The sequence below is a fragment of the Phlebotomus argentipes genome, unplaced genomic scaffold (genome assembly GCF_947086385.1).
Source record: "Phlebotomus argentipes unplaced genomic scaffold, Phlebotomus argentipes genome assembly scaffold_18, whole genome shotgun sequence".
NCBI classification, from domain to species: Eukaryota; Metazoa; Arthropoda; class Insecta; order Diptera; family Psychodidae; genus Phlebotomus; species Phlebotomus argentipes.
Genome location: NW_026776177.1, coordinates 4,814,734 through 4,839,590, shown reverse-complemented (window position 1 = coordinate 4,839,590; position 24,857 = coordinate 4,814,734). Strand labels below are relative to the sequence as shown.

Sequence of the window (24,857 nt, the reverse complement as noted above, 5' to 3'; positions counted from 1 at the left end):
TTCTTCCAACAATCGATGGCTGAAGGAAGAGTGTGGATAATTGGTCGAACGAGCTCAATTCCTCACGAGAACGATATGGAGTGTGATGTACAAACCTGAGATTATGGAAAACACTCTTGGCAAACTCTCCAGTGATTCCACTGGTGGAAATGTCCGCAAAAGGTCTCGTCTTTTCTGCATTCTGGCAGAAAATGAAGGCTAGAATGGTGGATTGTTGGAGTGTGATAAGCGGATCCTAACGACCAAACTCACCCATAATTTTCTCTATCCCTGAAGAAGGAGGAAAATCACCTCTCATATCTTTAAATCTAATACCCGGCTGATAAACATAATAATAGACTGATTTATTTTCTGAAATTGACCGACTTTAAATAAACTTTCGGCTGACAATAGTATTTTCTATGCATCTTCAAGAATTGTGCTGAATTGAGACATTGTAAATTTGATGATGTTTGGGGTGGATTTTTGCCATTGAAATTAGATTCGAATGAAGCGTTGACGATTCGTTCTTTCAGCAGAAATTACTCCAGAAGACGACGAAGCAACTGAATACAGCGGAAATAAAACTGATAACGACTGAAGAGATTGTTTAGCTTAAGGTGTTTATTTTGTTATAGTAGTAGGTATTTGAAGTTTTTATATATATAAATTACATATCAGATATTGACACCGGTGTATTTTATAAAATATTTATCAGTTTCGTAAGATCTTGATGTTAATCTTTGTGGTTGTTTTTTTTTGTCAAAGAATCTTTCGCTCTTTTCACTTCATCATCATCATCATCAAAATGGAATTTAAGCCACACTCAATTTATTTTTTTTTAATTTTTCGACAAATTACACTTTTCCGATCTTTTGCTACTTTAGCTTCTTCCTCATAAAATATCTCTTTCTCTCTCTCATCTTCGATTTCTCCCAAATGATTGTACAAAAAAGGATTGATGTAAAAAAATTGAAAAAGGTTTTTTTGTCTCTCTTGCACTTTTACTCGCAGAGTTTTAGCTCAATACTTTAAATCACACTCTCTCTTTCTCTCTCTCTCTCATATTCTCCAGGATACTACACATTGTTTTCTTCATTTACTTCTTCACTTCTTACTTGTTTTGTTTGTATCACGATGCATTTTAGCTAGTAAATTGTTGTGTGTTTTGTTGTTGTTATTTCTTCTTTAGAGATGTTCGTACTTCACAATATCACAGCTTTGTAGTAATTATTTGTTGTTTTTACGCACGCTCTCTTCATTACTAAATCTTCTCAACGCAATCTTCTTGCTGAAAAAGGTTTTTTTTTTCATCTTCTTATATATGGTGAATTCTATATTTGGATCTTTCCTAACACAGGCTTGTTTCTTGTTGTTACAAATAGACGCACTTTCAGTGCCATCATAGAATGTTTCTTGTTTTAATTCATCAGTGCATTTTTTTTCTCCTTTAATTGATATTAGCGATCTTACTTTGTCTTGTCATACTTTTTATTTGCATTCCATGCCAAGGCGTATTTTTTTCGTAGGATATTAAGTTTTCTTAAGGTATATTTTACTTTATTTCTCTCTCTCTTTCTCTCTTTGCTGAAAGGATTTCTGGCATTCCTTCGCTTTTTTTTTCTTCACTTCAACCCTTAAAGATAAATCTCTTCCTATTTACGATAAATGTTTCTTATGTAAAACTTACAAATTGTGATTGATTGGAAAACGACCGCAAAGTTTTCTTATATTGTTATAATTTTCAAAGTAAAATGCAAAACAAATAAATCATCTTTTATGTTAAACATGTTTTTGGCTGTTGAAAACGGAAAAATTTGCCTTTTTTCCATTTTGTGCTCTTCATTTGAAATGGAATTTTGGTCGTTTGAATCTTGGTCTTTTTGTAAGATTTTACACATATTTTTTTTTCTCTATTTTTAAATGTTTCTAATTGTCTTGATGTTATTAAACTTGCTCTTAACTTTGTCTATTCACTTTTCGTTATAAATATATAGTTTATTCTTCTAGTTGTTACTTCATCGCAAATTCATTTTTTGTTACTTGCTATCACATCAGGCTTTTAGTTTCTTGTTTTTCATATAATTTGCTTTTTCCCTCTAAGTTGTTGTTTAATATTCTTCTTCCTCTTCACAGTATTTTTTTTTTCTTAGTAAAACACACCTCGCATTTTCACATTCATAAAAACATTTGTGTTGTTGTGTTCTTTCTTCTTCTTCACTTGCAGAATTCACTCTTGTTATGTTTTCTTGTATTTTTTTTGGCACTTGATATCATTATACAATTCCCTTCATTGTTTCCTTATTCTACGTCTTCTTTCACCTTGCATTTCACACAATTCTTCTTATTAATGACTCGATGGAAAACCTGGAAGTGGTGGTGACTAGAGAGTTGTTTAGACGACCCTTAACAGCTCTTCACGCAACTGTTTTTTTCTACTCCTTCTTATTCAAATACACCTTTCTTCGTTCGCATCTAAAGATTCTTCATTTTTTGTTGTTGTTATTAAACTTCAAAGTATTTCTCCCATTTTCACATTAAACCATTTTTTTATCATTTGAGTTTTTGAGTTGTTTTCTTTCTCTCTCTTTTTCTCTTTTTGGAAAAACGGCAATTTCACTATTAAATTCCTAATAAGTTGCATGACAAAAATTATGGTGCTATATTTTTTTCTTTCTTTTTAATGAATATAATATAATCATTTGTAAATGATTCATATTAAATACAAAATATTATCACACGTTTTCCTCTTTTGCAATATCTTATTTTCTGATTTTTTTTCTAACCTCTTGCTTTTTTCTTTCTCTTCTCCTCATACAAATAGTTTAAGATAAAATGGAATTACTAAATTAGATCAAATCTTCTCTCTAAAAAGTTTTTAAATTGCGTCTTTTTTTTGGAGACATTTTCTTTCGACCTTTTTTGTTTTCTTTTGATTTCAAATCAATTTTTCTCATCATTTCTTCCTGATGTTCTTGCGATTTAGCTAAGTTTTTCCTCCTTTTCTTCTTTTTTAATGTCATCATATCAATAATATATTATGTGTTTTTTTACGATTATACATTACAATACTCTTGTTAAATTTATTTATTATATTAAATATATATGTATTTTTATAGTTTTTTTCCTGCACATGCAATCTATTTATTTTTTCCCCCAAATTAAATCAATAATATGTATATTTTTTCCAAAAAAAATTATCATTTCAATATCGAAATTTTCACGTCTGTTGCGCGTCTGTAAAAAAACAATATTAAGCAATGGCAAGGGTGTTAATCTACATCGAAAAAAAACAATTCATATTGCATTAGAATGAAACAGATTATTGAGACTAAAATTCAAGTTCTCATCACAAATAGAAATTTCCAAAAAGAACAATAAAACACCAAAAATAATCCTTCAGCATAATTCTGGCATTGAAAGAACGTTCCTCAATTGGTGTTAAGGACACACAATCACTATTATTTTAAATATGTGTAGATAATAAATTGTCTTTGCCTACAAGTATTTCAAAAAGTACTACTTAAGGAGTCCAGAGACGCTGATTTATCAGAACAATTTGATTTATATATTACTTAAAAATTTTTCAAAGATTAAACTTGTCGACTTTTCATCATTTGGATGTTTAGGCAAAACTCCTCTTCTGCTTCCCTTCTTCTTTTCTCTCTCTCTCTTTTTCTCAAAGATATAATATTTGTACGTTGATTTTAAACACGTAATTCATCAGCTGTGATTTCGCACTTCTTTTCACTAGTAAATATTCGTTCATGGTAGGTTTTTTTCTCTTCTCCTTCATCTTCGTTAATTCCTATTAAGATTCCCAATACAACTTTTCTTCATCAATAATAAAATTCTCTCTCTTTCTCTTCATCTGATCAGCAGTTTGTTTTGCTCCTTTTTGCATCTCTCTCACATCTTAATCATGTTTTTTTTCTATAGAGATTGTATCACATTGTTTCATAAAGATCTTTCGCTCTTCTGTTTTTAAAAATCTTTGTCCTTAAGCGCTGACAAAAAGCACAATCACTCTTCGTTCTCAATAGAGATACACAAAATATAATAATTCATGATAAAACAATATATAAATCTGACAGGAATTCTCTACACAAATTAATTACCTCACTGCACAGCTGTTGTCATCTTTGAGTTGAATGGTTTTCTTTTTTTCTTTGCAATTGCAGTAACTCTTCTTCTACGCACTGTCCACTGATTGGTGATCTAAAATACAAATTAAGTGGCAGCAAGTCGACTTAGTTCTGTTTGCAGAGTGTGCTTGATTGAGTGTGTGTTCAGTTGAAGTCCGCAATGTCCTTCTGAGTCAACTCCATTATGTACTTGTCACGTGCACACTCGCTCGGGTAACTACAGCTTGAGAGAGCCGCTGGCAGCTCCTTGTCCTTCTTCGGATGCCACTCACCGACCATCAGACGATTGATCTCCTGCCAAGGAAACCCACACATTAAACACTCTTCAAACACACCAAAAAAACCACTTCCTTACATTGAGAAATGACACTAGGAGAGGATTGGGCAGCAGATCGAACTTGGCCACTTCGAATCTCTTCAAATCCTTACCCCTCAATCTCGCAATTCCCACCAGATTGTGCACATCCAGCAGATATCCGTGCACCACAATCTCCTCCAGCTTCCGGCAACGCCACGCCATCATCACAAGTGGATCCTGATCAGTCCTGAAATAGAATTCCGCCTCCTGAATATCATACGACGAGTCAATCCACGTGAGACTCTTGAAGCTGCCATTGTAGTTTTGCGATATGAAATCCACCGCCTGTGGATTCATGTGCTTGCAGAACAACACCTTCATGTGCGACAGTGGCATGCTCTCGTGCAGAATGTGGCTGTGGAGGTATTTTACTGCCTCAGAAGCTTTTATCTGTAAGAAAGTAATAAATAAATTGAGGAATTTACACAATTCACGTTGTCAAGTGTGTTCAGTTTGATAATATTGACTGAAAATACTGGTAAAGAGTTAACTCCACCCATTGCTTAGCCACGCCCCTCGCATATACTTTCGACATTTTGTATTTTTCCACCTTCTCTCTTCCCTCTTACTTCAGTTGGGAGGTCAAATTTAACCCAGAAAACGTGGGAGTTGTGATGTGTTATTGAAACTGTATTTTTTTCTCTCTTTCGGCATGATTCAATGTTTGCATGAGACAACAAGCGCCGCGATATGTGAGGCAAAAGAAGTTTACTCAAGTGAAAAAACCATCCAAAATATGGAATTCAATTAAAACAATAAGAGCGCGAGAGAGGTCAAAATCCACTTTTTATGCTGCTTCATCAAAGATTAATGGAATATTTTACTGAATGAGCAAAAAAGTGAAAGGTTTTAAGTGCTTATGTAAGTTTAACATCTCAACTAATTTCCCTGATTTTTTCGTTGTTGAAGAAGAAGCACAACAATTAGTATTTTTGTGCCAAGGCGATTATTGAGTACTCACGAGATTGATTCGCAGCTCAGTCTGTGGACTGTGATCCTGGAAGCTGCGCCAAGCGTCATCGGATGAGCCACTCTGGGTCTTGTCGAATGCATGAATGTGGAGCACGATGCGCTCGAGGTGAAGCAGCTGAAGCACGCGCAGGAGTTCATCGCTGAGGAAATCGTAGTCGATGGAGAGGAGGCGCAGATTGGAGCACTTGTCGAACAGACTGGCCTCCAGATTGCCCACGTAGTAGAAGCTGGGGTTCTCCTTCACGGACGCCATGGCGAGGAGGCGCAGCTCCTGGGGGCACGCCAGGGCGCGCAGGAACTCGGGGCAGTACATGCTGAGGCGCTCGCACGAGCCGAGATTGAGGTGGCGAATGGCGGGACTGCGTCTGCCCAGGAGGCTCTTGATCGGCTCAATCAAGCCACTGTGCAGGAAGTTCTCCGTGGTGAACTGCCTGGGCAGTGCGAATTGGCTCTGCGTGGGCCTGAGGGAGAGCGAGACGAGGCGCTCGTTCACTGAGCAGATGGCCAGGAGGATCTCAGCGGCGCGCTGCACAGCGTGCGCGCTGCTGGAGTCGAAGATGATGGACGTGGCGCTGATGAAGTGGGCCAGATTCTGCAGGTAGAACGCATTGCGAGCCTCATTCCTGCGATTCACCACGAAGGTGGCTCTGTCGAAGAACCTGTCAGGCGACAACGCAAGGGCTGTTAGACTGTCTGGGGCGCCTGCGGAGGGACTCACCTTGGATGGAAGAGTGTCTGGCGCCAGTGCTTGCAGGTGGCAGACGCCTGGAGGCGATCCGGGGGCTCAAGGTAGCGATAAACTTCCACGAGAGCAAGGGCAGGTATTTTGCCCCATCCCATAGCGCTATTCTCAGCAGTCAATTAACAATCTGTGGATTCTGCTCCTCAGGTTTCTTCCACTGACGAGGTGAAAATTCACAAAGGTGACCAGAAAAATTGCGACACAACTTTCACTCCAACTTACCTGGCATCTCCCACGCTAAATCACACTTGCACTCTCCTTCCTGTTCTTCCACGAGCTTTTCTGTTACTAATTCAGTGCGTGCAGTTGGTGTGTAATGAGTGAATTTTATGGAAAGTTTTAGAAGAAAAATTTTTTCGCCACTTCGTCTGAATTTTCGTGACGTCTAAGCCAAAATCTCACTCGATTTCTCCCAGTCGACAGCAGCGCTCACAGTGTCCATTGGCAGAATCACTCGGAGAACACTCAGACAAAAATTCGCTCGCGCGCGGCAAATGAAACATGAAACGCGTGTTTCAATCAAACACCTGCAATTTTACTGTCATTTTTAATTCCTTTTATTCTGTGTTTACTTCAGTATTATAAATAAAACATAACGTTATGAAACTAACAAAAAAAACCCAAAATTATAATTTTCTCATCTTTCTATCATTATAAAAATACAATTTCTGTGTATTCTCTAAACAACTAAAATTAAATTTCAATTCCATTTATAGGTAAAAATCAATTGGAGCAATAAATTTGCTGAACAACAGTTTAGTTTTTCCGCCGTAACTTTTTACTCAAAGTGAGAGCGACATTTTAATCTCCCATTTAAGGTAAAAGTTAAGCACGTTTTTATCTTCACATTTGCATCTTTGTAGGTAAAATTGCGCTATTACAAGGAATCTCCGGATTATTTTATTTATTTACTTCGTGTGTTGTGTGAAAATTAGAAAAGAAACATGTTTTCTGGGCTATATATTCTACCCGCTGTTCATCAATCAAGTCGCATTTGGTCCATATATATTATTTTCATAATAATCTGTTAACAACAGTTGCCTTATCATTTCAAGTATAAGGCAAAACCCTTCGCGTAAGCTAACAAGCAAAAATCTCTCTTATTTCCCCCCCAAAATCGCAAAATTATTGCATTTTCCTTTTTTTGAAAGACATTTGAAAAATAAAGAAACGAATGGCCGTAATTGATGTTGGAAACAAATAAAACGCTATAAGATTAATTTAGTAAATGTGTAACGAAAAAATCATGATTTCGTTTGATTTTCTCTCAGTATTTTCGCGATAAATTGTGAAATTATTATAAAATTTGATTAAATATTTAAAAGTATCCTTTTTTTCTATATACTTGAGATTTTCTTTCACTTCTTTTTCATTAAATTTTTTTCACCTAATATGTTACTTCTTTTGGTAGAACTCTCATTTCTTTTTTTTCTTATTTTGTTTTAAGTGCACTTCAGTGTTAGAGCAAAAATTCCATAATTTTTTTCTTTCCACCACATTTTCCTTTTTTTCATTTACAAGTAATTGTGGCCTTAACTAAATAATATATCCATGCTTAATACATTTAAACCCTAAAACTCTGTCTCTCTCTCAAAGTTTAATTACTAATAATTGAATATATCTCTTCAATAACTCTGGCTGCTCATATGTACATAAATATTGGATTTGGGGACACTCTTTGGGCCCTCCTTTTGTCGTACAGTTGCCTCCCATTCGTTCCTCTTTCTCTCTCTCTTTCTCTACTCAAAAATCCATCTTTACAAAAAAAAACAACTATTTAACTACTCTACTAACTTCCATTATTTCAAATTATAGGTGTTAATTATTCAGGAAAAAAGAACAATATTTAGAAAAAATAGGTTTTGTTTTATACTTCCGTACTCTCATTTGGCGTACGGATTCTCTGCAAAATCCAGCTCAAGATGTCACTTATTCTCACAGCAGTTGAATGTAGTAGAAGGTTTCGTGGTCCTTGAACAGATCCTCCCGTCCGCAGATCTCCTCGCGCCGCATGCGCCTCGTTATCCTCTGGCACACCTTCACAGGACTCGGCGGCGCCTTCGGCTTGTGCTCGATCTTCGGCACCTTCGCCGCCTTCGCATTGTTGGTCTGCCTCTGCTTCTTCCTCTTCTGCCCCACCGCAGATCGCCTCTGACTGCTGTAGATGGTCATACAGACCTCCTGATACTTCAGCGACATCCTGTAGCCATCCCGAATGTCCTCCTCACTGAAACCATTATCACGCTCCACTGGCACACTGATCGTTGTCTCACCAGCGCCACTATCGCGAAATCCATCCAGCATGTTTGGCATCTGATGCACCAAAATCCTCTTCGACGCCACCGAAATGCCCTCGAGTGGCGGCAATTCACGCTGTGGCAACTGCTTCACACCCAAGTCTATTGTACTATGTCTCTCCACGTCAATATCTTCAGTCTGTTGCGAGGATTCATTCACATGGCTCTCCTCCTCTTCCTCTTCCTCTTCCTCCTCCTCCTCCTCATCGTCATTCTCCAGCGGCAGGATTGCCTCCTTTGTAGCCTCATCATTGTTATTCAACGTCACCATGTCCGCTGGATAGTCCTCAACTGTGAACTCCGCCACAATCTCAATGTCCGAACTCGTGTCGACACTCAGAGAACGATTATTGAGATCAGACGTGACAACACCGCTGGAACTCTTGCTCCTGCCCAAATCACTCTCACTACTGTGACTGGCCATTGAGTTGCCCGACATGTGATTCTTATGCCGGCGTCGCTGCGACAACTTCGCATTCTCCACCTCAAACATGGAAAAGCCCTTCGACTGGGCATGCTTATAAGCGTCAAAGATGTGCTTCACACTCATGTCCAACGCCGCCAAATCCTGTGCCAATGTGAGATGCGTGAGCTGTGACTTACGCAGCGTTGTGCCCTGAAGCCACGTGTGATTCACCAATTCACTCATCTCCATTCGCGTATCCGCATCAACTGTCAGCAACCGTGTGACCAAATCCCTCGCGGCTGAACTCACAATTCTCCACGCGGGCGTCTTCGTGTCAAACTCCCCACGCCTGATCTTCTCCACCAGCCCTGAGATGCTCTCCTCCGAGCCCGTGGGCGGCCTGAAGGGACTCTGTCCGCACAGCATTGTGTACAGTATGACACCGAGTGACCAGAGATCACACGCCTCCATGTGCACCTTATCGCCTATGGCTGTCTTACTCAGCACCTCCGGAGCCGCATACTCCAGCGTGAATGCAGACGAAGGCACACTCACGTGTGACGGATCTTGCCTCACGGCAAATCCAAAGTCCACCACTTTCACCAAATTGGACTTCTTACTGGCGAAAATCACATTTTCCGGCTTCAAGTCTCTGTGAGCGATATTCTTTGAGTGCATAAATTGCACTGCCTTCACAATTTGCGTAAAAATTCCCGATGCCTCAATTTCCGTGAATCGCCTCGATTGCTGAATGCGCTTAAACAACTCACCGCCATCGAGATGCTCTAGCACAATATACGTGAACGCCTGATCGCGTATCACCTCAACAAAGCGGACAATTTGCGGATGTCCCTGGCATGCAATTAGATTATCTATCTCACTCTGGGCATCGTGTGACGCCCTGAGTATTTTCACAGCAAACACCTCTCGTGTCGTGCGCTTGATGCACTTCAGGCAAATGGAGAAGGAGCCATCGCCGATGCACTCACGAAAGTCAATTTCATACTTCTGGAAGAAAGGCAACTCACTCGTCTGCATCGTCTTCAGGTCACTCAGCTTCGGCTTTATCCCCGTCGGACTGTGCAACATGTGACCATTGAACACAGCCTTGAGGCGCAGCAGGTGTGGCGACACGAACGAATACCCACGGAAGAGTCTCTCGTGATTCGGTGGCACTGGACACGGTGACTCTGCGATGGGCAGTCGCGTGAACTCCTCACTGAAGTTACTCGTGTCCGTCTCGTAGTCCTTGGGCGGCCTGAATGGCGCCGGAATCTCCTTGCGCACCAACTTCTCCCAGTCAATGCGCCTGAAGAATGGATGCGACTTGATGTCCGTCGCCTCCACTTTGCTGCCACCTAGGCGCTTCTTTGGATCCTTTATCAGGAGCTTCGAGATGAAATCCCTCACCTCAGCACTCAGTCTGTCCGGCAACGGCGGTGGTCCCTTCTGTATACGCAGCGATATGTCGTGCTGAGTGTTCTTCTCGCCCTCGTGCGTGAATGGCGACGAGCCAGTGAGCAACTCGTACGCCAACACGCCCACTGACCACCAATCGGCGGCGAAATCGTGGCCCATGTTGCCCTGCTGCTTCACCACTTCCGGCGCCATGTACTCAATCGTGCCGCAAAAGCTGTAAGCGCGCCCATTCTTGTCCGTCGTCAATTCCTTCGACAGCCCGAAATCCGTAATAACAATGTGACCATCAGCGTCCAGAAGGATGTTCTCCAGCTTTATGTCACGATAAATTATTCCCAACTGCAAAACGAGGAAGAATATTAACACTTTGTGTAAGAAAAACAACAGTACAAATGGTGAAACAATAACTACATTTGCAAACAAACAACTCTTGGATTTCCTCAAATTGAAAACTAATGCTTTTGCTTATATGCTTAAGAATTGAGGTGAAGTTTTCTTGCAGCGCCCAAATGATAAAAATGCATTTCAAAAACAACAGTAAAGTAGCAAAAATTGCTAACATCAACAAAATACCAAAATCTTATTTATTCAAGAAACACAAATGGAAAAAAGTTTATATTTTGCGACGAAAGCTATGAAAAGTCGACTATTTGTCGTTTATGACGTACATTTTTTCTAAGAAAATTGTCTCCATTTGTAGTTAAACGCATAAAACGCCTATTGATGAATTTTTCATATCTTTTAACTTTTTCACTTGAAGATTTTGAAGAAAAGTTGATTTTTTAGATCTTTTTTGGGATGAAATGTACTCGAAGAGCATTAAAAATTGTCTTAGGAAATAAATATTTTCATTTTTTTCCATTGATTTTCAATATTTCAGTTAATGATTTCAAAAAATACTAATAAAATCAACTGAAATATTCACAAAATAATTATTACAGAGCAATTGGAAAATGTTTTGACGGTTTAAAAGTCAATTTGGCAAATTTCTCAGCGATATTAAAGCAAAATTTTCAATTTTCTCTCCTAAAAAATTACTATTTTGACTTTTCATCATTTTCCATTCATCATTCGACACAGAGATCGACAAGTTTTGCATGATTGTCGAATTGAAAATATCCCCAATATTATTATTACCTTGTGTAGTTGTTCCAGAGCAACTACAATTTCTGCTATGTAGATCCTAACTTCGTTTTCCGTGAAGTTTTCCCGTGTGTACAAATGAGTGAAAAGCTCACCTCCGCTCACATAATCTATAAAACAATGAGATTGATTAAATATTTCCGTCATCAACGCAGTTTTTTTTCATAATCAATTTCAATTCTTCCAGTTTTCCTGGGAAAAACAACACTCTCCTCAGTAAATACTCGAATTTCTTCATTCCACGCACTTGCTATTGTGCCTTAAATCTGAATTGTTGGCAAAACAGCACTGCAAAACGAGTAAACATATTTTCATGTGTGTGCAAAAAGAGATTCAACATCAAAACTACACTCGTCAGCATATTTTTCCATCATACTTTGCACAAATTAATATCCGAATGAGTTGAGAATTATTATAAACAGACAAAAAGAATCTCACCTATGATTAAATAAAGTCGTGATTCCGTCTGAAAAGCATAGTGGAAGTCAATCAGGAACGGGCTGTCCTTTATAGCTTCAAGGACCTGGAAAAAAAGTGTGACATTGAATTGATTTTAGCAATTCAGCGAAAATTGAACAGTTTCACAACGCAAAAAAAAATTCCTCACTTGTCTCTCTGTTCTCGTGTGTTCTGCTGTCTTTTTCTTCTGTATGAGATTTGATTTTTTCAGCACTTTCATCGCATACAGCTTATTGTGATCAACTCCGCCGCTCTTTCTCACCAAATACACCTTACCGTAAGCTATAATGACGAGAGCGAAGGAAAGAGAAAGAGAGAGAAATAAGCAAATCACTGCAGATTCACGTGTCAATTGATGAAAAATACTCACCGCCTGTGCCCAACACTTTCAAAATATCAAAGTGAGAAATGTCCACCTTATCTTCTGGCCGCAGCACCACTGAAAGGCGCAAGAAGAAAAAAAAACAAACATGAGAGTGAGATAATTGCATTGATATGTCTCGGGCAAAATTGCAAAATGCATTCTCAGTTGTACACATATTATCGACTTCCTCAAAATCATCATCTCTCTTGTGTGCAACAACACCACCTCAGTTCTCTCTCTCTCTCTCTCTCTCTTTTCATAATACATCAATCATGTAATCATGTTGCCTTCCACCAACACTACAAAACAGCTTACACTTTTTATAGCCGAAAAGTGGGTTACCAGTCCACGAAGAAAATCATCGCTTAAACTCCTCTCTTCTTGTATATTATGTCTTTTTTTCGCGTATTCTCTTCTGGCTTACATACTTTCTCAAAAAAGCGAAAAAAGACAGTAAGAATTTGGTAAACGGTGAACATTTCTGTATATTTTCCCTCCTGTTAAACTCTTGTCAACGGAATAGAGACGAAATATCTGAGATTTCTCGCGACTGAGAATTGGTGTCATATTCTTTAACACACGCTTCCTCAAATTGAAAAGAAACACACACACATCAATATAAATTCACCTCCTTCGTCATATTTCAACATTCTAATCAGGACACAGAATATATATATTAGAAATCATCTCAAGTCGCCCAAAACTTCTAAAACAAACAGCGTGAATGAAAAAAAGTCAACAAACATATTGAACAAGACCTCAAAAATTAATATAGTCACGCTGTCCTTCAGAGCTTTATCACCTTTTATAAGAACAGAAGTGTCTGGAATAAATATTACGCGCGACACTCTCTGTCCCCGAATATTGCACGTTTGTCTACACAATCTTGGCTAACGGTAACATTTAATTTGACTTCTCTGAGTTACATATAAGCCCGAAATTCACTCCCAAGATCTCTGACCACTAATCCTCATCGCGTGTTCACAGCTATTGTAAACAATTCACATGCTTTAACATTATGTAACGTTCGAGCCTGTCTTTTATTTCTGTTAAACACCAAAAACTAGAACATTGCTTTCCACTTCATTATACTGGCAAATATATTACTACATTCCGTGGCAAATCCTCTGATAAGGAACAAGATCCTTGCTTATCTGTAGAATACTTAAGAAAAGTTCTGAGGATTTTTATAGCTTAGAAAAGTTTCTAGATGAAATTTTGGTTGTAATTACAATTTCACGATCTTCAAGGCGTTTTCTGTCCAGTTTTGGATCGTTGCAACATTACAGATTTCATCAGAAAGGATCGAATAATGTCCGGAAACACATAACCTCAATTTAGAGTACTGAAATGTGCACAAATGGCAAGACAATCAAGTAAACATGTGTTTATCTACACATAAAAACATCATTTTTGTCTATTTTCTTGGTTTTCACGTGAATTTTCCGGATTTTTGTAAATAATATGAATCGTAATCTTGCAACAAATTAATATTTTTGACAGCTTATTTAAAATGTTATGAAAGTAAAGTTGCAACGACGCCTTTGTTGGGACTTTCCCAAAAGAATATTTAAAACAGACCTGAAATTTTGTTTTCACTTTCCTTCCCAGGAAAAGAGTTAATAGTTCTGAGTTTGCACATTAAGAATCTCAACCATCATGAGCCAATGCTGACTTATGGGCGACATTGAACACATTGAAAGAGTAAAAAAGTGCGTGTAAAATGCCAAAATACATAATCGCAACTTGAATTCTTCACTGAAGCCGAAGAGGGTAGAAATTCTAAACCTTCTGTGAGAGAGAGTGAGCTTCTCGCCACCTTGTCTCTCTTTGCGACTGTAATTTAAGCGCGTGCAGACATTGAAAATCACTTTAACCTCGTCAGCTCAAAGATTAATACAAAAATTTCACCATATCTCATGAGTCACCGAAGGCCTCTCGACAACTCTGTATGGCAAAACTGCAGGACTTTGTGGTCAGCGCGAGGGTAATTTTGTGAAGAGTGAGAAAAAATTCTTGACAGCGCAGCATTATTATCACTTCCGAATGTTATTGACCACAGAGTGTGCAGAGATAAGGATTACTTTGGGCCAATGTGTGGCTCTTATTTGTGCCCTATCGAGCCCCATTCTCAGCATCTCTCAATCAATTAGCAATTGCGGATGTTTTCAGAGATGCTCTGCAGCGTGTTGTGCACATAAAAATGAGAGAAGAAGCGTATAATAGGGACGGAAAGTGTGTCAACCAACCATTGTTCCTGATTCTCGACGTCTGTTCCAGGTCAAAGTCACTCTTGCTGTAGGTGCCAACGCAGACCACGGAGTCGCTCCGCTGCTCCGCTGGGGGCACTTTGGTTCTCCTGGCGTCGGCGTCCGCGCTGGCGGGGACACTCTGGAGGCCCTGCTCGGCCTCCTCCTCGTCGTCCGTGTCGATGACGATGTGGTACTCGCCGTCGACGCCGTTCTCGCTGTTGCCCGACTTCCGGGGCTCCCGGTAGGCATGGCGGGACGTCGAGGAGACACCCAGATCGGCCTCCTGGCCGCTCCGCGCGAACATGTTCGTGCGGGGCGTCTGCGGGCCCTTCTTCAGTATCCCCGCGGCGGGCGCGTGCGGGGCCGCCTTCTTGCCACGCCGCCCCTTGCCCTCCTGGTGGTGCTTCGGCTGCTGGTGAGCTGGCGGCGACTGACTGCCCTGACTCCGTTGCATCTCCTTCGCATCACTGTACTTGGACGCGACAGCGTGTGCAGTCTTTGGCCTCATAGCTACTGATCCCGCCTTGATGTACTCCACAAAGTTGTTTTCTTCAAAAAATCCACTCTCGTGATATTTGTTCTTGGACATGTCGCCCTTCTTGCTCCTTTTCATTATTGCGAAAGTTTTTCCCACAAATCCACTGACATTGAATGTCAATCAACCTCCTTTGGCCTTTACAACCAGCAAATTTATCATTCTGCACACCCTTTTCCGCAACTTTTCACACCATGTCCACGCCAGAGATCACCCACCACGTGTCACGGCACTCGCTAAAGCACTCCAAAGTCACTGAAAAACTCTTTTTTAAGGAAAATCAAGGGACACTCATTAAAAATTTCCACAAATGGCAGCCATTTTGAAGACAATTAGAAAGCGAGTCTCGCCAAACTTCGCCGTGCGTTGTCAGACGCCTCGGCTGCGTCTATTCCACAGAGACCCCTTTGAAAATACCCGCCGTTTTGCCACTTTCCCACGCCAATATACGCAGCCGCAATCACTTCTCAAACTCCGCAAAACGCCAATATTTGCATTGAAAACGAAATTAATTTATTTCAAAATATTTACAGAGACATTAAATTAAAATATTGTAACATGATTTTTCTTCTTTTTCTATCACTGTACTTTTTGGGATTAAATATTTGTCAAAGTAAAAAATTACACAATTTTTTTAAGCTTTTTTTCTCTCTCTCGCTCACACTAATTTGTCGTCAATTTGGAACATAAATGTTTTGCTTATTGCATGATTTCATTAATAAATAAATTATAGATCTTAGAAAGAAGAAAGAGACATTCTCGCGAGAAGAATATTTCCCAATATATCTCGTTTTGCTTTTTATAAGAATGAATAAATGAGAAGAGTTCAGATTTTCTTGGTTGTTAATTCGAACAAAAATATTTACATACGAAAATTATCACAGGTTTTATAATAATGGGAATAGTTTACAAGAAAGACTCAAAAAAAACCTCAAACGTTTTGTCTTTTCACAAAGAAAATATTCCTGCAAGAATGCTCAGAAACGCAATGTTAAACTTTCACTAAAACATATTGTGCCTCTCTTCCTTCCTAAGTTTTGTCTTTGCAAATTAAATCAAAAGAGATACAAGAGCCATTTAGCTATACAATTTTCCTCAGAAATATACAAACACAATTATCTTTATATCAGTTTTAGCATGCAATGAGCAAAAAAGTAGTGTCTATTCATATTTGTATGTTTATATGCTATGGTATCATATTCCAAATTATGCTCCTCTTATTGCCTATTAATCGAAAAAGAGCCCAACGTCACTATGCACTCTTCTCTCAATCTATTCCGGTAAAGCTTTGCTTGAACACTTTACAAATAGTCGAATTATGTTGCTCTTCTATGCTTAAATGTGTTTTTTAGGTTTCCTTTTATGGGGGGGGGGGATTTTTACAACATCTCAGTTTTTCACTTTAACGCCACAAAGGCTAATATTTCAACTAAAAAAAACTCCTATTAAATCGCTAAAAATCTTAGTTTTGCGTAACGTGCCACACAATTAGGTAACTCTTGTCACCGCGATTCTCAATGGTTTGGTTCGGCTCCAATATTATGCTGTTCTCCATGTCGCCATCGCCTGAAAGAAGGAACCAGAGAAGGATTTCATGAGGCGCAAATGATGAATTCAGGAGGACAAATGTGTGCAGATTCGATAGTATTTGTGGTATTTACAGCATCTTAAGTTAATGAATAAGATATATAAAATTTATAAACATTTTCGATACTTCCATCAAGCTTAGCGATCTAAAAGTCGACGAGTGAAGCGAAAACTATGAAAAGTCGATTTTTTCATAGTTTACTTTTCAAAAATACATAAAAATGTATTTTTAAAAAGCTTCTGATCTGTTATAATACTGAAAAAATTAGGTAAGAAATTTTATTGATTCAAAAATTAAATCAAATAATTAAATTTAATTTTTTCCCTTTGAAATCTTTGTAGAAAAGTTGATTATTTAGAAGTTGTTTGGATAAAGTGTACTCAAAAACTATAAAAAACCGAAAAATGCTAAAAAATTGCAATAAAATCAACTGTAAAATTCAGAAAACAATTATTAGAGAGCAATATTCGGTAAGTTTCTATTACGATTTTGACTTTCCAACAGTTTTCGGTTAAACCCGTCGAAGTGCAAACATGAGTTAAATTCAATTATTACATTATTTACACATAAATCTCCAAAGATTACTCTAGAGAATTTAAAAAATGTTGAATAAATACCACAAATGCAAAGAAATTCAATTACAACAAGACATCACTTTTAATGGACTTTCAGCTTTAACAACATAAATAAATACATAAAATTATTTTACAAATTGAAAACTTTCAAAGCACAGAAGACAAATGCAGATAATCCCATTGAATGTATTTGTTTTGGTGCAAGTTTGAATAATTTTTAATAGGTTTTCAGTAATAATTCAAGCCTAACTGTGCCAAAAATTTGTGTTTATATGTGAATAAAGAATGCTTGGGATTCCCGAAATCCAATCTATTTGTAACTTTTGTGAGCTCTTCTCAACATATTCTCTCTCTATACATTTATTTAAAAGGTAGTTTGGGTTTTTTAATATGTTAAGTGTACATTTGCAAAGTAGCAGTAGATAAATTGATAACAATCAAACACAAGAAGAGCACACAAAAAACAACTACTTCAGCAAGGATAATAACATAGTTAACCATTAAAGCATGCAATATAGCTGGATATAATCAGTTTTTTTTATCTCTTCATTCCATTAATAAACAACTCAATATATATATTGAGAAAGTAATGTAAAAAAAGGGTGTGTCCAAATCCAATACAGAAAACAAAAAGTAATAAAAATATTATTACCTATCTCATTACTGTTTCTTTTTTGTCTTTTGCTCAAAAACCGCAAAAACATGTTTTTTTTTCTTAAAGAGGGCGTGTGTGACTGTGTCTTTTCTTTTTGTTTGTCTCTATTGATGCCAAAAAAACACGAGAGAATCGCAAAATATTACGTAGGTGTGAATTTCACTTTCCAAACGAACAAATGTGCAGCTATGTCGCACGCATCATCTGCATGCTCTTCTGTACCACAAAAATACAATATGAAGAAAAAAAAAATAAAATTAATAACTAAAAGAAGATGCAAGAGGAATTAAGAAAAAAGTGGGATTCAATTGGATGTCCAAGATTAATTGGGGGGTCAAAAGCAAATTCTAGGCGTTTTAGAAATATCTCAAGAGTCTTTAAATACTAAAAAAAAACAACAGAAAATGCCACAGAAAATTGTGCTGAGGAAGAAGTTTCAATCATCTCACAACTTCTTCCACATCACAACTTTTTCTGATCGGTTATCATTTTACTGGAAAACTAAAAAAGAAGGAAAAGTAACATCAACATTATGGTGAAAAAAGAATAAATAGAAATTCAAACAGCGGCAAGTCAAGGAGTTCCACAAGGAGACAAAGAGGCAACTTACCCAAGCGAAAGTCAATGTATCCCTCACCGCCAGACAGGACCAGCATATCTGGTGATTTATCGAAGTGAACGGGATTCTCAGCCGGCGTCGGCATTGGCACTGATACGAAAAATTTCACCGAATCCCGATGTCCGTGGAAGGACAGCTGAGCATTCGCCATGAAACATCGTGGAATGAAATTCGTTTTGCTCAGTGAACTCGCACTGCTCCCCGCGCTGCTACTTATCGACGATCCCGCTGTGCTCGAGTTCACCTTTTGTGCTCCAACAGAACCATTCGTTTCTGTCAATGGCACAGATATGATCACTCCATTTCCAGTTCCTGCAAAACCACCGAAACAAAGTCGATTAGACACTGATTGATATCCTATTGAATCCAATCGAAAGTCTATCTAAACTAATGCGTCGTTGCAACTTTACGTTCAAAACATTTGAAATAAACTGTCAAAATTCATATTATTTATTAATTAGGGAAATTTATCATCAAGATTTATCCCTGTTAAATTCATTCCTCGCATTGAAAACATCCCTCGGTAATCGCCGAAAACACCTGGAAGTTCCTACCAGATTGGTAGCTTTTACAAACTGAAATACGAAATCCGTAATGTTGCAACGACTCATAAAACTCATCAGAATTAAAATATTCATCTGACTTGTAGCGAGTTAATTAAAGAGTTGAAAAGTGAATTATACATATTTGTTCTCTACCATAACGAGCCAAGAAACCCTAATTTGATGTTATTCTAGGGCCCAATATAGAAGAACGCATGGAGATTAACTCACCAATCCACAGTCTGTTGCAAGATACATGAAGTGCTGTGATGCGAACGAAGGAGAAGCCCAGCTTTCCAGTTCCGAGCATCTTCGAGACGTAAGGCTCAATGTCCACATCATCGAGATGCTCGTACGTGTGAGCGTGGTATAATCTCAGCGTTGAGTCCAACCGAATTGACACCCAGACGCCCAAACCAGTCGCTGCCATCTGCCTCACCTGGCTCTCCTTTCGCGGATGAGCCTCCAGGATGTGCACGATGTTCAGTGTGATGGGATCGACGATGTAGATCTTATTCCGATGAGCCGCCCAAATCTTATCTCCAATCACGGCCAAGCATCGCACGGACTGCTTCGGACAGCCCAGCGTCACGAGATGGTAACTCTTGAGATCCCACTGTCCGTCCAGGGCACGCCTGAAGACGGCAATCTTCCCATTGGCCAGCGCCGCCACCACTCGACACTCCACATGTACAATGGCCAGCACGGCGTCTGGCAAGCAGATCTGGTGCAGACAATCTCGCCACCTCGCCACCGAACTGTGCACGTAGAGCATTCCATTTTGGGCCCCGAGCCACATTGTGGGCCCCACGGAGGACATTGGAGGCTCCTCGAGTGGATTGGGCGAGCCCAGGATGGGATTCACAGGCTTGGGGAAGGTGAGGTCATCGAGATTATTGTTGGCAGCGGTGACTTTGTAAGCACCAAAGTGAATTGGTGAAATTGGCGGAGCGTCAATCTTCTCCACGACAGCGTTACAACCGCCCAGATTGGGCGCTGTTTCGCCCTCAACCTCCACTTCCTGGGCCACTTCAGTGGCATTGTTGTTCTCACTGGAAGTCTCCTTCCTTGTACTCTCCTCCGGCACGCGGACAAACTCCACGCGACCCAGATCGTCCGGACCCTCGCCCGGCTTCTCCAGTGTCTCACCAGCCTTAGTCACTTCGCTGTTCTCCAGCATGGCGTAGTCCTTCTCCAGCGCACCCATCACTGTGCAGATGCACAGCAGATGCGTCTGGCACACCGGGAAAGAGTCCAGAACAACACTGGCGTCATTTGCATCAATCACCGTCACCGTGCTGGCCGTGTGAGTGCTCGTGCAGATCCAAACGTACGAACTGAGCGCCAAATTGGGGTCACTCGTCTCCATTGCCAGTGTTATTTGCTTGTCCAGTGAATCTAAGTCACTGCCAACATTGCTGCCATTTCCACTAATCTTGTCTGTGATCTCCGTGATTTTCGCCATGCTTTTCTGCGCATAGAAGATGCTGGCACCAATAAGACATCCCCCATCACGATTGAAGCCACCTTGGAGATTCACACCGCTCGCACAGAACACCTTCATGTGAGGATTCGCCTCGGCAATGGGCTGGCAATAGATGGGCACCTGTTTTTTTGGAGGAATCACAAGGAAAAACAATTATTTTCAGCACACAGAATGAAAAGATTTGTCGATTTATTACCGGTACTTTGAAATTGCTGTTGGCACCCGAGCTGGCAATGGCTGGCTGCTTGATGGACTTCCCAGGACTGGCCTTGGAGCCTGGCAAGCTCCAGCCATAGGCATGCAATCGGCCATCCTCCTTCTGGACGTGCGCTCGCACTTGTCTGTACTGCTCATTCTTCCTCAGCTGCGCCCTCTCGTTCGTCGACACGTCTGTGGTGAATGTCAGGGCACGCGCGTGGCCAGGACCACTGGAGGGCAGCGCCAAGCGTCCCTCATTGCTCATCGCCGGCGCCACATGGTGATCTGCTGCGTTGTATCGCAGATGCAAGTCCGGCTGCTCTTGCTGGCTGTCCGACGTCCGGAAGAGGTTACTAAAAAATTTCCAAAATTTGTGTTTCGACTTCTTATCCAGCGACTCCACCGTGCGACTCGCCCGAATCATCTCCGTCCAGCGCACGGCCTCTTGCAACTCCATGAAGCGCTCCTTGTACTGATTCCTCTCCATCAACACACGCGCCATCTCCACACGCGTGAAGCGCTTCCGCTGAGCCATACTGATCTCACCCTCGTCCTCTTGCTCAGACGAACTCTGCGCCTTCAGCTGCTCTTTGGTCTTCTTCAACTCCTCCTCCAGATCCCCAATACGCGTGCTCAACTTCTGTCGCATGATGAATGCCGATCGCAGATCTTCGCGCAGAATCTCATTCTCACCAGTCAACTCATCCACCTTCACAATCAGATCATCCTTCACAATGTTCAGCGCATTCTTTGTCGCGAGGAGCTCATTGTTCTCCAAGATGAGGTTCTCCACTTCTTTTCCCATGCCTGGAGTTAATGAGGAGAGCAGAAGAAAAACATAATGCTTTAATATACATTTCACATTATTAATTAAAAACATGTTTCTTCTCCTTTCATTTGCCAACTAACTAATGGATGATGAATTAATTTAGAGAGAATATACTCACCGAAAAAGTTATCATTAACTGTGTCGTTAGTTTCAGCAGCATGCCAAAGAATATTGATGCAAAATACAGCAAAAGAGAAAAAGAATTTTTTGTCAAAACACTTTTGTTAGTTGATAAAATGTAATGCAAACATTCATATTAATTAATATGGTTTTGGAATTTAGACAGTTAAGAGAATACAGACAGGCTACAAAGTAGCTCATCTCTTCCCTAAAAAGTTATTGACCATTTATGAAAATCAATCATTTTTATGCCATTTTTAGTCATGATAAAATGAAGCTGCTAACAAAGAAAAGCGCCAAATACTCAATTTCTTCCGATGGAATTCTAGCAAAATCAATATCGAGCGCCATGGCATGGTCGTGAGAATATATAATAAAATGCGTATTGTGGTGAAATTGGAATGCACTCACCCGAGGACGCATAGTCGCCAGGATGAACCCAACTTCCTGCATTGTTTAATTGAGCGAATTTGGTTAGAGAGGGAGAAGAGAGAGAAAAAAACGCACATAAAATACATAATCGTTCACATGATTATGATAAATGATTGCGAACTTGAGCAATCTCGTCAATCAAAGTAAAGAAAAAAAAACATTGAAGAGAGCAAATTTGTATGCGTGAATGAAAAACACACAATTTCGCAACAACTCCAAAGCAAATCTCACCTGTGACTTCGTTCTCCTCACTCTCCTCGTTGTCTTGGAACGACAGCTCTTGGTAGAGCGTGTTGCCGGATCGTTGTTCCTTCTTCGTCATCGAGCGGCCCATCGATGAGGAAGGCGCCGGATGCACAGGACTCGGTTCACTCTGTGGCGATGTCGCTTGGTTCATTTGTTGCAGCGAATCCGTCTCGGCCGCCTTTTCCAGCGTCTGAATATTGTCCAGCTCATTCTGGAAGGACAACGGACCGGATTCTGAGCCTGAACTGCCATTCGGACTGCAAATCGTCTCAGTGTCCAGCATCGTGGAGTTCTCCAGTGACGCAAAACCGTACGAAACGGGCCCAGAAGATCTGCGAAATGCATAGAAAACAAGTCAACAATCATTATCAAAAATTTCCTACAGCTAATTAAAAGTTCATTATCGCCAGCAATGCGCGCCGGAATGAGATGACAGACACGCTGTCTCACATGATATGGACAGAGCAAGGTTGTTTTGCTCTCTACACATGCAACAACTAAACTAGATTTCTCAACATGTTTAAATAATTATGTTGTGGCGATTTGTAAATTTGTGTCGCTAACAAATCTCTGACTATTTGAAGCACAAATACTCACCGATTCATGGGATGCAATCTCGCTCTGTTCACGTCCAATCTGTCCGACGTTGAGCTCATTTGCGAGTGCGTGGACCCCATGAGGAGCTTCGTGCGCTCCATGTAGTCCACGTGAGTCTTAAACAGTTCTGTATAGCGCTCGTGGAGTTTGCTGTACTCTCGTTTCAGCTCAGACTCGCGCTCCTCCAGTCGCGACGCGTGCTCCAGGCTGTTCTTGTGCTTCAACTCCAGCATCCTCACGATGCTCTCCAGCGATTCCAGTCGCGATGCGAGCTCCTTATTCTCCGCCTCGGCCAGATCTTCAGTCTCCAGCAATTTCTGCTCCGCCTGCTTGCGGGCGCTCTTCTCGCGCTCATACTGCGTCACGAGCTGCTCATTGTCCTCACGCAGGAGCTCCAGCTCAACATCCTGCTCCTGATTCGACTGGTAGGCCGCATCGAGGCACTCGAGCACGTTCACCAGGAGCGGCATTAGAGTCTTCACCACATCCTCGTCGTAGCGCTGAATCATGCGCTCGAACTCCTGGTAAATGCTCCCGGCCAGAGATTGCACCTGAAACAAGAGTGGGACTTTAGATTTCTCCGTTTTCTTGCTGACGTTGACTCATTTTTTTCTTATCTGTCATGCTAGCGTGTTCGTTATCAAGATAAGACGGTGTTTACCTTGCGGAAGTGAAAATTACCTCAGAGCTATTCGAGGCATTTGACTAAAGACGTTTCTTTTGAACTTATCATAACATGTTTTGATTGAGACGATTGAAACAAAGCTCCGCCCACTCAAATGCCACGCCTACATGAAGCCCCCAAAACCCATAAATGTCTTGCATTTGCTCTGGCTAAAAGTCTGTTCAAATCGCAGCAACTTGCAATTTTTATTGAACGCTTTTTCTGCTCCGTCTGACTGACGCTTAACGCTACAATTTGAATACAGAAACTTTACAAGTTGTATCGCGAGGTGTAGAGTCTGCTTGAGCGTGACGGATGAAAAGTGAAACGAACAAGAGGAAGCAAGTCCCCAATTTCCAGCGCCCGGGAAGCGCCCCAGAGAAGCAGGTGGCCATGGGAATTCTCACCTTTTCCGACATCACCATCGTGTTGTCTTCGTGGGTTCCGTACACAGTTTCAGCTCCTGTCTGGTTCAGGCTACTCTGTGGCCTCTCATGATCCATGTCTCGTCCCACTGCGCTTGCTGTCGCCCACAGTCACAAGAGAGAGAGAGAGAGAGAGAGAGAAAGCACAATAGAGAGTGCCAGAAGGATAAGAAACGGACAGGAAAGGCGTGGGATTCCCTCACAGCAGGGCTTCTTTGTACAAATAAAGATAGGCAGCACAACGTGAAATCACTAAAGTTAGCGCTTTACGCACATCCTGACCACGGATTTCTTGCACTTGAGCTGTAAAATCGATGCCCGGAGGACTAGAATGGGTTTACAAAGGGATTTGCACACAATTTTCACAACACTTTCCACTTATATATGTATATACGTATATATATGGTGCACAGCAGAAATGTCAGACAGATTTCAGCACAAATGGTCGCGCACCGTTGAGGAAGTCGCACAAAATATTCATCCTTCGCAAAGAGAATCAGCAGGGCGAATGGTGTCACATATCACACGCCTCAATTGACCCAGGAAAAGGGGTTGATGGATAAACTAATCCAATAAAGAGTCGCAGATGGAATTCGCACTTCCAGAAGATATCCTGCGATTTCATTTGCACTTTTTCCCCGTGCGACACCTCGGCAAACGCCTTCCAACACAGCGTCGCGACGATCTACCCGGATCAGTCTCACTTTCTACACGGAAACCATCCACTTTTTGCCTCGCGTTGAGGTGGTTTTTCGCAAATAAATACGCAGACTTTTCCACTTGATTCTTTTTTTCACGGGATGACACAGA

At 40.5% G+C, this 24,857-nt stretch overlaps 3 protein-coding genes across 6 annotated transcripts; all 3 read right to left on the bottom strand.

Annotated features, from left to right (window-relative positions):
- Positions 1-1,228: 1,228 nt before the first annotated feature.
- LOC132261059 (F-box only protein 33) lies at positions 1,229-6,633 on the bottom strand. The gene is made up of 5 exons (XM_059759583.1): positions 6,419-6,633; positions 6,173-6,353; positions 5,444-6,113; positions 4,480-4,872; positions 1,229-4,418 (listed from the first exon to the last, which is right to left on the bottom strand). Exons 2-5 carry the CDS (start codon positions 6,292-6,294, stop codon positions 4,269-4,271), a joined length of 1,335 nt encoding a protein of 444 aa, XP_059615566.1. The 5' UTR covers positions 6,295-6,353; positions 6,419-6,633; the 3' UTR covers positions 1,229-4,268.
- Positions 6,634-6,729: 96 nt separating this feature from the next.
- On the bottom strand, positions 6,730-15,506 carry LOC132260987 (ribosomal protein S6 kinase alpha-5-like). The gene is made up of 6 exons (XM_059759443.1): positions 14,534-15,506; positions 12,291-12,359; positions 12,069-12,202; positions 11,900-11,984; positions 11,456-11,571; positions 6,730-10,657 (listed from the first exon to the last, which is right to left on the bottom strand). Exons 1-6 carry the CDS (start codon positions 15,147-15,149, stop codon positions 8,132-8,134), a joined length of 3,546 nt encoding a protein of 1,181 aa, XP_059615426.1. The 5' UTR covers positions 15,150-15,506; the 3' UTR covers positions 6,730-8,131.
- A 599-nt stretch (positions 15,507-16,105) lies between these two features.
- On the bottom strand, positions 16,106-24,844 carry LOC132260986 (JNK-interacting protein 3). Of its 4 annotated transcripts, XR_009468396.1 has the most exons (10): positions 24,030-24,844; positions 22,959-23,509; positions 22,347-22,693; positions 22,095-22,130; positions 21,682-21,699; positions 20,733-21,541; positions 19,282-20,656; positions 18,500-18,820; positions 17,887-18,105; positions 16,430-16,637 (listed from the first exon to the last, which is right to left on the bottom strand). XR_009468396.1 is itself a non-coding variant. In XM_059759440.1 (9 exons), exons 1-9 carry the CDS (start codon positions 24,123-24,125, stop codon positions 16,534-16,536), a joined length of 3,657 nt encoding a protein of 1,218 aa, XP_059615423.1. In that variant the 5' UTR covers positions 24,126-24,844; the 3' UTR covers positions 16,106-16,533. The 4 variants fall into 4 exon arrangements, 3 of the variants coding, with proteins under 3 accessions (XP_059615423.1, XP_059615424.1, XP_059615425.1); XM_059759440.1 differs by lacking the exon at positions 17,887-18,105 and having other exon boundaries at positions 16,106-16,637; XM_059759441.1 differs by lacking the exons at positions 17,887-18,105; positions 21,682-21,699 and having other exon boundaries at positions 16,106-16,637.
- Between the last annotated feature and the right edge of the window lie 13 nt (positions 24,845-24,857).

What these genes read in the sequence shown, in the direction of transcription:
- LOC132260986 (XM_059759440.1), bottom strand. Translation starts at nt 24,125, where the DNA reads ATGGATCATGAGAGGCCACAGAGTAGCCTGAACCAGACAGGAGCTGAA. An exon ending in CGATGGTGATGTCGGAAAAG is followed by an intron (nt 23,510 to 24,029) that starts GTGAGAATTCCC and finishes CTCTTGTTTCAG; the next exon opens with GTGCAATCTCTGGCCGGGAG. An exon ending in TTGCAACAGACTGTGGATTG is followed by an intron (nt 18,821 to 19,281) that starts GTGAGTTAATCT and finishes GTGGTTTTGCAG; the next exon opens with GAACTGGAAATGGAGTGATC.
- LOC132260987 (XM_059759443.1), bottom strand. Translation starts at nt 15,149, where the DNA reads ATGAAAAGGAGCAAGAAGGGCGACATGTCCAAGAACAAATATCACGAG. An exon ending in GTCGAGAATCAGGAACAATG is followed by an intron (nt 12,360 to 14,533) that starts GTTGGTTGACAC and finishes TGCGCCTTTCAG; the next exon opens with TGGTGCTGCGGCCAGAAGAT. An exon ending in CTCTGGAACAACTACACAAG is followed by an intron (nt 10,658 to 11,455) that starts GTAATAATAATA and finishes CTCGTTTTGCAG; the next exon opens with TTGGGAATAATTTATCGTGA.
- LOC132261059 (XM_059759583.1), bottom strand. Translation starts at nt 6,294, where the DNA reads ATGGGATGGGGCAAAATACCTGCCCTTGCTCTCGTGGAAGTTTATCGC. An exon ending in CAGACACTCTTCCATCCAAG is followed by an intron (nt 6,114 to 6,172) that starts GTGAGTCCCTCC and finishes GTCGCCTGACAG; the next exon opens with GTTCTTCGACAGAGCCACCT. An exon ending in TCCTAGTGTCATTTCTCAAT is followed by an intron (nt 4,419 to 4,479) that starts GTAAGGAAGTGG and finishes TTTCCTTGGCAG; the next exon opens with GAGATCAATCGTCTGATGGT.